This window comes from Sorex fumeus, unplaced genomic scaffold (genome assembly GCF_029834395.1).
Source record: "Sorex fumeus unplaced genomic scaffold, SorFum_2.1 ptg000033l, whole genome shotgun sequence".
In the NCBI taxonomy this organism is placed as follows: domain Eukaryota; kingdom Metazoa; phylum Chordata; class Mammalia; order Eulipotyphla; family Soricidae; genus Sorex; species Sorex fumeus.
Window position 1 is genome coordinate 19,942,703 of NW_026606090.1, and position 16,569 is coordinate 19,959,271.

Here is a 16,569-nt window from a genome sequence, read left to right on the forward strand (position 1 = left end):
CTGTGGGGCACTTTCCACCAGCCACCGAGTGACTTGGGACTCGGTGCAGGTGTTTGGCCTGGTACAGACCCTATGCGATGGGATCTTGCTCTGTCAGGTGTTCGACTGCCTCCGAGTACACTCCATCCACCTCAAGGAGATCAACCTGAGGCCACAGATGCCCCAAGTGCTGCCTGGAGATGCAGGCAGGTGTGTGTTGTCAGTGTACAAATTGTTACAACAGACTGTCACCAGGAGCTTACATGTGGTAGACTGGGAACACCTACAGGGGACAATTGGAGATTGCCCCAAAAGCCTCTATCTTCCTTCTGGAGAGCCTGGAAAGCTACCAGGGGTATCCAGACTGCATGGCAGAACCTGGCAAGCCACCCGTGACATACCAAATATGCCAACAACAGTAGCTAAAATGGGTCTCATTTCTCTAACCCTGATGGAGTCTCCACCTGAGTTGGGAAGAATGAGAGGGCTCGTACTAAGCAGATGGCACACAAGTTAATGGACGGGAAGGCACCCTGCAAGCAGATGGCCGCCAAGGTGGCCCACAAGAGTGCGCCAGCCATGGGAGGCATAAAGAAGCTGCATCACTACCAGCCTGACACCATGGCTCTATGCGAGATCCGCCAGCTGCCGTTCCAGTGACTGGTGTGCAAAATCAAGCAGGACTTCAAGACTGACCTGCGCTCCCAGAACTTGACCATCATGGCCTTCAGGAGGCGTGTGGGGCCTACCTGGTGGGGCTCTTCGAGGACACCAACCTCTGCACATTCCCTGCCACCATTATGCACAAGGACATTCAGCTGGCATGCCACATCCATGGAGAGAGAGCATAAAGTTTACGATGCTAAAATCTCAGGGCTGGGACAGTTGAAGATGCTACTGAAGCTTGAGTAATCGATGATTAATGGGATGATAGTGACAGTGACAGTGATTGAACATATGGATTTACCATTTTGATAATAGACTTTCAGTTTAAGGAGAAATATTTATTTTTCTAAAAATAAACTATAATAGAATTTTTAAATCTATCAACTCTGTGAAAAAATTCACTCTATTCCCAGCACATTAACTATACATTAGCTGTTTTCATACTAGTGAAAGTACCATATTGTCTGCCTTATCTTTCCTTTCCATCTCTGTTGAATATTCCAACCTCCTGCCAACAACTCAACACATACCTGGAGAAGGAGGATTTCTGGTTCCTCAGAAATCTCTGTTAATCTGCATGCCAGTTCTCAGTGGGAATTTAACAAACTGTTAAGTGAACGAATAAAGTGTATATATATTTTAATTTATTTTTTAAGATAATAAACAAGGCAATCTATACAATAAATAGTTCATTGAACAAAAATTAGATGATTTTTTTCTACTGCTTTGCAAATTTCTACTAACCAGTGATTGGACAATCCAAGGAAATTTCCTCACCATGAAAATCTTCCTCTGTTAAGACTAATAGCTCTCAAGAAAGTAGAAGATGGTGTTGGATGGGGTAGTAAGGTTCCTTTTGCATTATTCCAGACAGAATAGAGAAAACTGTATTGCAGGATTTTCTCAGCATGGGAGACAGTGTTTGCTTACTCACTTTGGTGGACAGTTGCCTCTAGGGTCTTATCTCTGACACTCTTCAGGAAACTCAGAACTGCAGTCCCACCAGTGCCCCTTTCTTCTGAGGCCTGAGACCCTGGGGAATGACTTGATTTTCTGCTTTTTGCTTTGGCTGAAGCTATGATGATGTATTTGGATACCACGGTGATGTGATAACTACGCAGTTCTGCCAGGGCCTCCACACAATTGTTGTAGGCTATCAGAAGTTCGTCATTTCCAGAGGCCAGAATATGGTCCCTTAGTGATGGAGCCAATTTGATTTCTTCTATGAAGGCCCTATGAGAAGGAGGCATGTAATCCCTCATTCTGTGGAGAAACTCCGCTGGAAAAAAACACAATTCAGAGTAATATCATAGCTGTACATGGAAATATAAGGTAAGCTGCCTTTTTTTCCCTTATATCAATGTAACCCCAATATTTTTTCATCTTAAACTTTATAATTTACTCTATGATTTTTTTTCTTATAGATGCCAAATATTCAAGTACACATTTTGTTGGCTGATAGATGAAGGGAAAATCATCAAGCATATCTTAAATAATTTATATAAAACGAGTGTATGCATAAATAGCACACACAAATATGGCATAGCATCTTTCTATTCACCCTAAGATATATCCACAAATATTTCCATTAATAAAGAAACTGATTAACAGTGATGAATTGTGTTTTTTTTTTGTTTGTTTTTGTGGAAATGGGAAGGGATAGCTCCCATATGGAACATGGGATCAGTGGAATCATTCTTAGTGATACTCAGTCAACTAGGGTAGTGGTTCTGTGCTACAGCCTAAGGACATTTTGCTGCTTGGGTCCTTTGGTGCCATAAATTACTATAGCCACACCTGGTGATGCTGAGTTTTCGGGGCTACACTTGGCAATGCTGGGGAACCTATGTGGTATCAGTCATAGAGCAGGATTAAATGCATCAAAGCATGCACCCTCACCCTTGTACTATGTAGTCAGCCTACAAATTATGTCTTCTAAAGACTAATGTGTTTAACAGAGCATTAAGGGAAAAAATGTCAATCTTATAAAAACAAAAAGATGGAACATGATAGAGTATTTTAATAATAGTCCCCTGAAATGAAGTTGTCTATAAAACCAAATAGGTAGATATGTATAGGAAGCAAATAATTTAGAGAAATCCATGTGTTTAATCTCATAGAGATAAGTCTAACATAAGAAAATAAAAAAAACTATTAAAAATTATCCCAGTTTTAGGAAACTAACATTTGTTGATAAGAATTGACCCTATGACCCCAAGCTCTTCATTTTTTTTCTAATCAAATTTTATCAAACTAGATTTCAAAGAGGGTTTCTTTGTTGGGGAGCGGAGTGTGCTCTCAAGTGGTGCACAGGGAATTTGAGAGCCAACCCCAGAGTTACTTGGCCCTGTGCTGCTCAGGCACAGTGGTTCTGAAATCTACGGCGCAAACCTGGTGGTACTAGGGTTGAGATGTGGGACCTCATTGTGTCCCAAGCTCACACTCCTGCCTGCCGAGCAATCTCCCCAATACCAAATGTGCTGCACCATGTTCACAGGCAAGAAAATGAGGAATTTAAACCTTTAAAATCATAGATTTAAAAATTACAAACTCAATTTAAACAGACCTGACTAGATTATGTATATTTTTAATTAAAGAACTGATGTGCTGGGCTGGAGAGATAGCACAGCGGGTAGGGCGTTTGCCTTGCAAGCGGCTGACCCGGGTTCGATTCCCAGCATCCCATATGGTCCCCTGAGCACCGCCAGGAGTAACTCCAGAGTGCAGAGCCAGGAGTAACCCCTGTGCAGTGCTGGGTGTGACCCAAAAAAGCAAAAAAAAAAAAAACAGAACTGATGTACAGTTATTGATAGGTGATTTGGGGGCATATAATATTTCAATAGCAATCCCACCATCAATATCAACTTCTTTCTGCCTCATCTCTGCTCGTCAATTTGACAGGCACAATACAAAGTTTCAGTGGTAGCAGATTTTTTAAAGGAGAAGAGCACTAGTGGACGTGCTCAGATCTGTGAACAGTCATATGCAGACTTACTGACAACACATATTTCCCTTGTTTCAGTGAAAGTGAAATGTCATACTACCTAACAACTTAAACCAAATTATAAAAAACAGCTGGAAATACAGCAATGTTTTAAGATTGAGAAATGAAGCTCAGTTTCCCGCTGAGGTCTTATATTGCTGTTAAGTGGTGCAACAACATATGGAGCTCCCATAGTTTGATTTCTATCCAAAGAAGTAAAAACTTTGTCACATTTTAATTTAAACTTCCTTTATCATTGTTAAAATGTAACTTTGTTTTTTAACAATGCCAAGGAAAAAAAAGAAAAATGTTTAAATATTTGACTTACCACTTTCTTTGCTGTGATGAACACCTAAGAATTCGTCAAACGCATGCAGTACTGTGCTCTGTGCGGCACTGCCTCCAGAGTACTCCAGAGGCTCTTCAGAAACTCCTTCATACACCAAGCCTACAGGCAGGGCTGGGTTGTCTTTCCATCTAAGCAAAAAAGCAGAGAGAGGAAAAGAGTGCTAGGAGTTGAGTATATTTGCTAATAGAAAACTAGAGTCTGAACAAGAAAGCAAACATTTTAATGGTAACTTATAGGGCCAGGGTATAGATATCATAGTCGGTGTGCCTGAGGATCAGACATGATAAAACATGCAATTTGAAAACTTGTCACAATAAACTATCAGTTCTAATACACTTAGTAGGAATACCTCTGTTTATTTATTTATTTCGGAGGAATTGGCAAAGAATCTATTTAGATAATAAATTCAGCAAAGATCAACATAAAAAATCAGTTGTGTTTCTATACACGTGTTATAAACAATATGAAAGTAAACTTAAGAAAATTCCATTAAAACAGTATAAAACAGTATAAAATTCCATTTTCCTAATTCATGAGCAGGGGTTGTGCCTCCATTTCCTTTTGCCTTCTTTTATTTCTTGAAGTAGTATTTTGTACTTTTCTTTGTGTAGGTCCTTCACCTCTTTAGCTAGGCTGATTCCAAGGTTCTTGATTTTTGATGCAGAATTGTGAAAGAAATTGTCTTTTTAATTTCTTTTTCGTTATTTGTATAAAGGGCTGGAGCAATAGCACAGCAGGTAGGCATTTGCCTTGCACGCAGTCAATATGGCTGACCCAAGTTTGATTCTTTCGCCCCTCTAGGAGAGCCCAGCAAGCTACTGAGTGTATCTCGCCTGCATGGCAAAGCCTGGCAAGCTACCTGTGACGTATTCGATATGCCAAACAGTAACAAGTCTCACAATGTTACTGGGCCCACTCTAGCAAATTGATGAACAATGGGAGGACAGTGATAGTGATTTGTTTAAAGAAAAGCCATGGACTTTTGCATATTGATTTTGGAACCTGCCACTTTAAAATACAAATACATGTTTCTCGGAGCTTTTTTTGGTAGAGTCTTTAGGATTTTCTAAATATAGTATTACTTCATCTGCAATAGGAAAAACTTCACTTCTTCTTTCCCTATGGATGCCCTAAATATCTTTTTCTTACCTAATTTTTATGGCAAGTACTTCAGTACTATATTGAATAGTAGTGATGAGAGTGGGAAACCTTGTCTTGTGACTGATCTTAAAGGAAAGACTTTTAGTATTTCCCCATTGAGAATAGTGCTTGCTATGAGTTGTGGTCAATGATTTTGACGATATTGAGGAAAGTTCCTTCAATTTTGATTTTGTTGAGGTGCCAGATCTTGTCAAATGCTTTCCCTATATAGATTGATATGATCACATATTTTTATCTTTTCTTTTATTTATATGGTATATTATGTTGATTTGTTATAAAATTTTTAAACTCTCCTTGCATCTCTGGGATGAATCCTATTTGTTCATAGTGTATGATCTTTTTGATGAATATTGGGTTCTATTTGCTAGAATTCTGTTGAAGATCTTTTTGTCTTTGTTCAGTTCATCAAGGATATTGACCTGCAATTCTGTCTTTCTCTCTGTCTCTCTGTCTCCCTCTATGTCTGTCTGTCTGTCTGTCTGTCTCTCTCTCTCTCTCTCTCTCTCTGTCTGTCTCATCTCTGCTTTTGATATCAGGGTGATAGTTGCTTCTCAGTAATATGTTTGACGGGCTGGAGCAATAGCACAGAGGGTAGGGCATTTGCCTTGCACATGGCCAACATGGCTGACCCGAGTTCAATTCCTCCACTCCTCTCGGAGAGCCCGGCAAGCTACCAAGAGTATCTTGCCTGCACGGCAAAGCCTGTCAAGCTACCCATGACATATTCAATATGCCAAACACAGTAACAACAAGTCCACGGTGGAGACATTACTGGGCCTGTTCGAGCAAATATCAATGAACAACGGGAGGACAGTGCACAGACAGTGCAATATGTTTGATATTGTTTTTCTTTTTTCAATATTCCAAAGAAGTTTCAAATATATTGGTATCAGTGCCTCTTGAAGGGCGAATCCATCTGGATCTGGGCTTTTGCTTTGGGGAAGACTTTTGATTACCACTTCAATTTCCTTGATAGTGACGGGTCTGCTCAGGTATTCAAAATGATGTTGGTTCAGCAGTGTAAAGTTATAGGAATGTAGTAAATGTCTTGTTTCTTCTAGTTTCTTTTGTTTTATGTCATGAAGAGCCTCAAAGTAATCTAATGGTCCTTTGAATTTCTGTGGTTTCTGTCGTGATGTTCCCCCTTTCATTTCTAATTCAGTTTATTAGGATTCGGTCTCTTTCATTGTGAGTCCTACTAGTGGTTTATTGGTCTTGTTTATTTTTTCAAAAATCCAGCTCTTGGTTTTGTTGATCCTTGGGTTTTTCTTTACTCCAGCTCATTAAAAATTTCTGCTAAGTTTTATTATTTCCTTAATCCTGCCTGGTTTGATTTCCTTTTGTTGGTCATTTTCCAAGATCTTGAACCGTGAAGTGAGATAATTTATGTGGATTCTTTCTTCGATATTCATAATACCCTGTCAGTGACAGTATTGTAAACCATAGTGTTTGCTATAGAGATAGGCTGTGGGCAGGTGAAAGGAGGTGGGCAGGAAGGAAACTGGGGACACTGGTGCTGGGATATGTTCACTGGTGAAAGGGATGGGTGTTGGAATCTTATATAACCGAAACCCAAACATGAACAAATTTGTAACCATATATTTCATGGTGTTTTGATTCAAAAAAAAAAGGAAAAGATCACTAGTAGCTGACTTTAAATAGTAAGATATCCTAAATTGCAGGAGTTTAATTTAAGATATTTGAAGCAGAGAATTTTCTATGACAAGTAGAAGATGAGCTCAGAGCACTAGAGGAGCTGGAAATGCACTGCTGAGTTGAAGTAGGACCAAATGACAAAAAAACAGATGGCCTGAGACACTGAGTAGATCCTGCTTGACAACTAGCAAAGAAATACACTTTAGCCCTAAATCATAAATATCTGATTCTAACAGATATGTAGAGTCTGGAGGTGAATCCCTCCCTATATTCCCCAGTAAGAGCCTAGTCTAGTAAATGCCCTTTGAGACCTAAGCAGAGAGCCAAGTAGAGCTTTCTTGCACTTATAACTAACAGAAACATGAAATAATAAATGTGTCTTATTTTAAATTGCTATACAACATTAAAAGACTAAAATAAACAGAGACAAAGATATGTGTAAAGGTGTTCTAGGATTATTTAAAAGTATGGTCCCCAGAGAGAGTACAGCCTTGCAACTGCTGACCCTGGTTCCATTCCTAATACCACAAAGCACCACTGGGTTGACAATAAGTAAGCCAAGAACCCCCAGTCACAGAGGCAGGAGTAAGACTCTGATACCTCTAGTTGTGACCCAAAACTAAAACAAAACCAAACAGGATTAGTTGTTTACAAAATCCTAACCTAATTAAATATTTTTAAAAGACACTTATTTTCCCTGTCTAATTTTATTACAGCATAGATTTACCACCATGGTGCCACGGTCCTCCCATTGTTCATCAATTTGCTCGAGTGGGCCCAGTAACGTCTGAATCGTGAGACTTGTTGTTACTGTGTTTGGCATATCGAGTATGTCACGGGTAGCTTGCCAGGCTCTGCCGTGCGGGCGAGATACTCTCGGTAGCTTGCCAGGCTCTCCGAGAGGGGCGGAGGAATCAAACTCGAGTCGGCCATGTTGGCTACGTGTAAGGCAAACGCCCTACCACTGTGCTATCAGCATAGAACAGATTCACAATGATTAATTTTTTTGTCCATCCATGGTGATGCTCAGAACTTACACCCAATATATTATCACTCTTTAGCTCCATCTTTCACTTTTCATCAAACAATCTATATTTTATAAATATGATACCAACATGATTAAAACAGGTCAAGTTTTAGCAAATGTACTTAAAAGAAGTGACAGGAACTGATCTAAAATCTGATTGTATTTCTATCTGAAAAAACTAAAGATCCTATAAGTAATCAGGAATTATTTTACATTAAAAGAAATCATTTAACCCCCACCCTATTTTGAAAAGATTGTGAACTAGACATGAGGAACTTTTATGTGTTTTCTCTCTGTTCTTAGCCTCATACATGCATACATGCACATATTTGGAAAATAAGTGCCCTTATGCAAGAAGGTGGTTGAATTATACTTATTTAGAGAGAAATGTGTTTTCCTTGTCATCAAAGTAAAATGATAAGACAGGTTATCACAAATCGACTTAATATTATATTGTAGAAATAAATTTTTGAAATATAAATATTAAATGTTAAATGTCATTTATTATGAAGGTGGTATCCCTCTTCTTCCTTTAAGACTAGACCTTGGTAATTATGTTGCTAGAAGTTTATATGTGAGTAAACATATGTATATAATAATCCTACTCTAGGAAGTATGTATATATAATACATATATATTCTTATAGAAGTATATATATACATATATATTGCTGTGGGAATCGTCCCTCTGTTTTTAGCCCCATGCATGCACACATTTGGAAAATATGCAGGCTTTATGCAGGAAGATGGTTGAATTATACTTACCCAGAGAGAAAGATCCGAATGACTGCATAAAAGATGTCTGAATCTACATAATCTAGAGGAAATAGAAATGTGAACTTTACTCGAAGCAAAACGGAAGTTTCCATATGAATGGGTTCTGCTGCTCTTCTAGGCTCATCACTTCTATCTGACCTTCACAGGCACCTGGGATGCAGGAGCATTGCTGATGCTTTTCCTCTGCAGTCTCCCTCACTGGGAATTACAGAGCTTTCTAAAGCTCCAGATGTTTTCCTTTTCTGTTTGAGGTACTCTGCTTTCCTATACTTAATAGAAACAAGAAGAATATATATCAAAGATATCTTGTAAAAATTACTGTTTTAACCAGGCATTATATTCTAGAGAATGTCTGATGTGGAAAGCAGAAAATCAGAGAATCACTTCTCTCGGAGTTTTCATGAAGAAAATTCATGTCATTAATTTTCGATTGTCTCTTGCCTAGGAATTGCTACCACAGGTCAAATAAAGATTCATTTACCTCCATGTTTAGCTTTATTTACTAATAAATATTTTGACTGTTTATTTTTTGCTTCTAAATCAACCTTGGTGGATAATTGATTCTACTAGTTTATTAACTTGTACATAAGAATGACTTCCCTCACATTTGTACACATTTATTTTCATGAAATTTTGAATGGGATTTTGTCTTCTTCACATAATGGTCCCCTGTGAATTTTATGACTTAGAGTATTCTCTTATCCAGATTACTTTCTATGTCTTATTGTTTCTTGCTTATATGTGTCTTATTATTTCTGAAAGGAAAATAATCTTCTTTTTTATAAGACAAAAATAATGGCAAATCTATATTATTTCTATATATTTTCAGTATATAAACATGTCTAATTAATTTTTCTTTGTCTTTCTCTATTTTCTTTGCAGATAATTTATATCACCCCTCAGATCAGGGTGACGTTCAATGACCACCAAACTGTATTTCTGCATGTAATTACCCTTCAAAGTCATTTGCAATGGAGATTCCATTGTAACCTTAAATATGACCTGTCTTAAGGCTAGTTGATCTAGTTGAACAACCATCTTCATATTCTCTATTCACGTCAAAAACTTAAAACACACCTTTATTAAATCTTCCAAATAATGAGTATTTTCCATAGTTGCCATAAACTATCTGTGAAATCAAACATATAAATTTCTCACAGATAAATGACAAAAATGTTGATTTTGGTTTATTATTATAAAGACTGCACATTAATATAATAATAAAATATATCATCACACCCGTGGGAATAGCAATGTCCTCCCATTGTTCATCGATTTGCTCAAGCGGGCCCAGTAACATCTCCATTGTGAGACTTCTTGTTACTGTGTTTGGCATATCGAATAATCACAGGTAGCTTACCAGGCTTTGCTTTGGGGAAGAAATACTCTTGGTAGCTTGCCGGGCTCTCTGAGAGGGGCAGAGGAATTGAACCTGGCTTGGCCGGGCTGGCAGCTTGCAAGGCAAATGCCCTACCACTATGCTATTGCTCCAGACCCGAGGGAATAATATATAAAATTTTGGTGCAATAAATGTTGATGCATATGTTGAAAAAGGAACTCTTGTACTGTTTGTGAGGATGAAAATTAATTCAGTATCCATGGAAAATGGTGCAGAGAGTTTAAAAATTAAAAAGGAAATAACATTATCAATCAACCCCACTCCAGGTATTTTTTATGTATATAAAACCATTAATTCTGAAAGATAATTGCACCCATACAGTATATTCATAAGAACCAAAACACATGGAATCAACCACAAATTCTATAACTAACTGACTTGTTAAAGTAGTTGTAATTTATATACTTAATAGAATATTATGTTGTTTGTTGCAAAACCAACATGAGTGCCTTGCAAATGGTCCCTCAAACACTGCCAGGACTGACCCCTGAGCACAGAATGAGCCCTAAGTACTGCTGGTATTGTCAAACACATTAACCCACATATAAAAATGGAAGATAAAAGTGTAAATTTCTCAGTCAATCCAGATTCTGCACCAGTATGTCTCAAGTTACATGGTCACAGGGTAGGTGAGGTTTTTGGAATAAAATGTATATAATTTGTGCTTTTGCCAAAGTAAAGAAGTAATGAAAGACAACCATGGGTGATGTAATATGTCGAATATTAATAAAGATAACAAACTTCTGAAAAAGAAAAATAATTGTTCTTGGTGATAACAATGGTGGTTGCTAGGGGGGTAGTGGAAGGTGGAATGTATAGACAGACTCTGGTGCTTGGGCAGCAGTGGCAGTTTGATCACAGGTGTGATAAATCCTGCACACATATGCAGGTTTAAACTATACCTCTGAATTTTCATAATATTTTAAGCTGAAGGTAGATTAGTGAGTGTAGGAAAACTTAAGAATGGCTGGGGACTTGTCTCATCTTATTGTTACATGAATAGAGGGAAAATGAAAACTTCTCATAACCAGTCAAACCACATGCCTGAGCTTATTTGAATGTTCCAAAGACATGGCAAATGCATCTTTAATGAAATTAATGCCATGAATAATAAAACCAGAATGTTTCAGAAAGGCTAAATTTAAAACCATTAATACCATCTCACTTGTTTGGCAGATATTTAAAAACAATCAGGGGAAATGTAGAAAGTGAAAATATAAGTCAAAAATAAAGAAGTGAAAAATTAAAAAGTAAATACCTACCATATGACTATGTGACTTTAGATGTACCAGTGCAGAATCTGGGTTGACAAAGAAATTTACTTTTTATTCCCTTATATGTGGGTTAATTTGCTTTACAATGACAGCAGTAAATACAGCTTACTCTGTGTTCAGAGATCACTCCTGGCAGCGTTTTGGGGACCATAAGCAAGTATATATTCAAGTTACATATTCATGTAACAATAAGATGACACAAGTCCCCATCCATTCTTAAGTTTTCCTAGACTCTCTGTACTATCACCCTAAGTTTGCTCTTTTAATAAAATACAATACAGCTGGACACCACCTGTTACATTCACCATCTCTCCTATCTTGAGCCTATAAACAGTTTTCCCCCAAAATCCCTCTTTCCTTCAGAAAAGTACTATTCAAATTGATGCATGTGTATACTTATTTGTTTAAAATGTTTCACCTTTCTCTCACATCATTTTTTTAATGATACACTGCATACATGTTTTATATACTATTGGAAGAGATTGAAGAGCTTTCCAGACATTGTAGCTGGAAAGTAATCACCAAAATTGATCAGTTGATCACTTTACATCTCAATACTCATCAATTTGCTCAAGCGGTTACCAGTAACGTCTCCATTCATCCCTGTTGCATGCTAGTGTAGCCCAATGGCATCTGCTCGTTCTAAGAACACAAAGAGCCTCAACCGATCGTTCCGGGTCTTGATGAAGACATCTGACCATGTCGTAGGTGGGCGGCCACGCAATCTTTTGACTCCCGTGAAATCCAGTTGGTAATGGCTCTAGTCCAGCAGTCGTCTCCAAATCTCATTACTGATTTTCAACACCTTGGCAAATAAGACTGCGTCCTTGATTATTGATCATCAACAGAGGTCAGAACTCCGATTCTTTCATTTGAGTGAAGCAGGCTACTTCAAGCATAGCTCTTTTGATTCCTCTTTGGGAGACCCGAATAACGTTCTCATCCTGTTTTTTTGTAGGGCCCAGGTCTCTGGGGTGTATATTAATGCAGGAAGAATGGTGGAAACGAAATGTGCCCATAGCTGGAGATTTTTCATCCTCTTAGCCATTTCTTCGATGCTCTTGAAGGTGTTCCAAGCCGCTCTCTTCCTCCTGCACAACTCGGGTGCCAGGTCATTCTTCATGTTGACTTCTCAACCAATGTACACATAACTGTTGCATTCGGAGATGTTCATTCTGTTGAGAGCAAATGAACGTCAGGAACCAAACTGTTCCTCATAAACATTGTTTTCGTGAGATTCAGCTGTAGTCTGACCTTTCTACACTCACAGCCCAAGTCGGATAGCATTCATCAGCGAAGCGGAGGTAGTGTAGTTGCCGACTGTCTTCACTCCCATTCCTTCCCATTCCAGTCGTCACATGATGTTCTCGAGGGTGGCACTGAAGAGTTTTTGTGAAATGGCATCACCCTGCTTAACCCCTCTGTTGACATCAATGATAACTTCCCTGTAGAATGGTGAGATCCTGGTAGTGAACCCGTAATACAGCTCACGGAGAATCCTGATGTATTGAGTTTGAATGTCCTGTTTGGCTAGGGTTTCAATGACCACTTCCATCTCAACAGAATCAGAGGCCTTCTTTATATCAATGAACGTTAGACAGAGCAGCATATTGAACTCCTGAGAAACCTCAATAAGCTCTGTTATCCTGTGTATATGGTAGACCGTGATGAATTCTTTGCAGAACCCAGCTTCCTGGCATGGTTGTTAATCATCTTGTGTTCTGCCAATTCTATTCAGGATGACTTGAGTGAATAGCTTGTAGATAATAGACAATAGGCAGATCAGGCGGTGGTTGTCAATGTTATGGATGTCTCCCTTCTTGTACAGTGAAACAGTCCTGCTGATTTTCCATTGGGATGGAACCTTGCATTCAGACAGGTAGCGTGTGAAGAGCCGAGCCAGTGTATGGATGAGTACTGATGGCAGGTTCTTCAGGTGTTCTGTTCTGGCCTTGTCTGGGCCAGGTGCTGTTCGCTTCTTAACCGATGAAATGGCATGTCAGATTTTGGAAGAGAAAACGTTGGGAATGACATAACCATCCTGCAGAATTTGGTGTGTGTGCAAGTGGACGTGGCTATCAAAGAGATCCGAATAATCTTCTCCATTGCCTTTCTGGAAGATATGATAGATCCATCAGGACATTGGAGGGCAGTCATCTTGATCTTGTAGTTGGCAAAGGACAGGCAGGCATTGCAAATGCTTTTCTTGGCTTCTGCCACGTCTGCCTGCACTGCTGCTCTTTTCTCTTTGAGGTCTTCCTTTATCGCTTTTCTGCACTGTTTTGTGACCTTAGATGTTCTTTTGCCGTTGCCTGAGGTTTGTGCCAAGTCACGTTGGTGAATAAGCTCAAGAGTTTTCAAAGACAGGAGTCTTTTTGTGGCTATCTCTTTCTTCGCGTTCTTCGCACAATCATGGATGTGCTGAATCAGTCTATCATATTCCTTGTCAATGTTGTCAACAGCTTCTTCCCATGTTGCCGCAATAGTGTCAAAGAGGTCCCAGTTAGTGTTTGTTCTGGGAGTTCTCTTCTTAAACTTTGCAGCCCTTTCTCCCCACTCCGTGAAGTAGAAGTTTGCACTAAAGAGATGATGGCCCGATTTCATTTGGAATTGAATGTAATTAATAACTGGCTACACCAAAATTGAATGTAATTAATAACTGGTAACACCCATTATATTTTATCCTGAACTATACAATGGAAAAGGACTCTTTTAGGTATAAAGACAAGGTTAGTTATTTCAGAATGAAAGGGATACCACATAATTTAAAAACAAATCTTATCACAATTCTATTCTGCTGTAGCCTAACTTCTGGATAGAGCAAATACAAATAATATTATCCTGTGTCCCCATTTCCTCCTCCCAAGCTTTATGCATTTGCCTCAATATTAAAATAAACATGCAGTCACCATTGAGAAAAAAATTACCTTAATCACAAAAATAACGTAAAGGACAAAGGCATCACAATATCCCTGCAAATTGAGAAATCATTTTCCACTGTGAAGTACATACATTTAACTTAAAACGAAATTAGCACACCGGTAACCTCATCTTGCAGAAGTTGCCCAACCTGTAGGTCCTCCTCTCTAAATGAGCCCCTCGACTTTAGAATTCTCCTACCGTGCATTTGTCCTAAAGCTCTGGTCATGTCCTGAATGGAGAGTCTTAGTTGCTGAAGGGCTTGAAGCAGGGAGTCCTGGTTCATTTGCAAGATGGAATTCACTGCCTGAACAAGTGCCTGAGAAAGAAATTTACTAGCTTAATAAGTATTCATTTGAAGTCCAAGTTGTGGAGTAAAGCACAGAAATTTGGGTACTCAGGGAAAGGTCCCTCTCTTTGGAACTGTCGGGATTCAACAAGGAGCATTCATGAATTAGATTTTCTGTGAGATCTATCTAAGAGCCAGAATCTCCAGCAATTCCTCTTAAATATAGCCCTTATCAACATTTTCTTATGAGTAATTTCCCCTTAGTCTTTGGTTAACAGTGTTTTTCACCTAGGGTTGTATCTGTATGTCTTTTTGCCCGCCAAACTCAGATACAGAAGTCAGGTTGCATCTTCAGCTGCCGTGTTCTCCAACTAAATTTGCCTGAAATCTTCTGAATTAGATTTTTATACACAATTTTATAAAATGTTGACTTATTTTCTTGCTTATAGATCGACTAATTATAATCTTCCTTCATTGATCATGAGTTCATGAAGGAACAGGGCAATGTCCTCTCTTTGCCTCAATAGTACAATGCCTAAAACAATGATTTCTTGTTGAATGGACAAAGAACCAATTTCATGTTAACAAGTAGTTGAGGAAAGGGAGATATCTCTGTGAAAAAATCTCAAATCTCATTTCTTATAAACTGAGCAATACAAGAATTGTTTTTATCTATATAGATTAATTCACTAAGGGAGAGTAAACTGTGTTTATAAATAAGCTCATTTTATTTGTTATTTTGAAAAATAGAACTACAATAAGTAAAATTATACCTTAATCCCAGGTACTGCTGCTTTCTCCACCAGCACAGTCACCAGTATAAAACCACGAAGGCTTTTGCCCCCAGGAAATAAAAATATGGTATCCAAGTTCCTTGAGATGGAGAGGACCACATAATTAGAAAAGTATGAAGACAGACTGCCACCCTACCAATTTCCCCATGGAAGAGCTGAAGCATGACAGGGCAGTCACTCTTGATTTTTTTACACACCCATCGTGGTTATTCAATCTATTTCTGTTTTAGACATGATGACCATGAGCAATAGAAAATTCTATTTTCCTTTTTTTTATAGATATAAAACTGACCCAATGAAACAAAATAATTTATCCAAGGTCACACAGTGAAAGAACAAGATTAGGATGGGACTGATCATTATTCAATTTTGTTTTTTTTTTATGTGTGTACTAAATGTTGTAGAACAGAGTGGGAAGCAGAAGATTTATTTTCTAAAATTTTAATTATTTTAGAAAGTTGTCTGATATGGATTAAAATATCCTAGATGTACATCTAATCTTCAAAACTGAAGATCTTGATTCCATAAGTTATTTCTGCCACTAAAATACTGAACACTAGAAAAAACAAACACAAGAGAAAATGTGTTCAAACTGAAGCAAAGTTAGATAAGTGCACGGAATGGTGTCTCTACACTTCCATCATCTAGTTTTCATAATGAACTTCTTTATTGAAACGGGGCTTGATATTGGACAGAACAACATCATATTGAGACGAACTTTACTTCTAAAGAAAAGAGGAACCCAAGAGTGTCTAGGCTGGAATTAGCCTACTATTTCTGGGACCAATGCAATAGCATGTTATTTCAAAGGAATTCTCTTATCACTGGAATATCTATAGTCTTCAATTCAAGATTGCATATAACTTTTGGTTACAGCAGAAATGTAAGAGTCTCTCTGATCATCAAATTTAAAAGAATCAAAGATAACATAATTTTAAACGTATGCTCTAAATTTTCTTACCTTAGACTTGTATTTTTACTATACATTTATTTGAAATTATAATGAAAGAAATATATTCCCTACAGAAAAAAACACTATTAACTTTTAGACTGTCTTATTTATATATTTATTTGTGTTATCTATGTTAAGGCCAGTTATCCATCCCCGGATACTATACTATACTATATTGCAAGGTCAGTATCATTGAGAAATTTACTACTGAGTTTTACATCAAAGCACTGGACTGTTAATTTTTCAAGAATTTTTACATAGTTTGCATTCTATATATAAAGTCAGATATGTACTTTTTGCTTCTTTATAAGTTTTTAAAGTCAACATCAATTCTAAATTATTAAA

General features: G+C 37.9%; 1 protein-coding gene across 2 annotated transcripts in view; it reads right to left on the reverse strand.

Annotated features, from left to right (window-relative positions):
- Window positions 1-1,278: 1,278 nt before the first annotated feature.
- The window catches only part of IDO2 (indoleamine 2,3-dioxygenase 2), a 40,643-nt gene continuing 25,352 nt past the window's right edge, over window positions 1,279-16,569 (reverse strand). For both annotated transcript variants that reach the window (XM_056116909.1, XM_056116908.1), the window contains 5 exons: window positions 15,252-15,351; window positions 14,391-14,508; window positions 8,586-8,637; window positions 3,957-4,105; window positions 1,279-1,924 (listed from right to left, as the gene is read on the reverse strand). In XM_056116909.1, coding sequence (XP_055972884.1) covers window positions 1,572-1,924; window positions 3,957-4,105; window positions 8,586-8,637; window positions 14,391-14,508; window positions 15,252-15,351 — 772 coding nt within the window. In that variant the 3' untranslated portion in view covers window positions 1,279-1,571. The remainder of the gene's footprint in view (window positions 1,925-3,956; window positions 4,106-8,585; window positions 8,638-14,390; window positions 14,509-15,251; window positions 15,352-16,569) is intronic.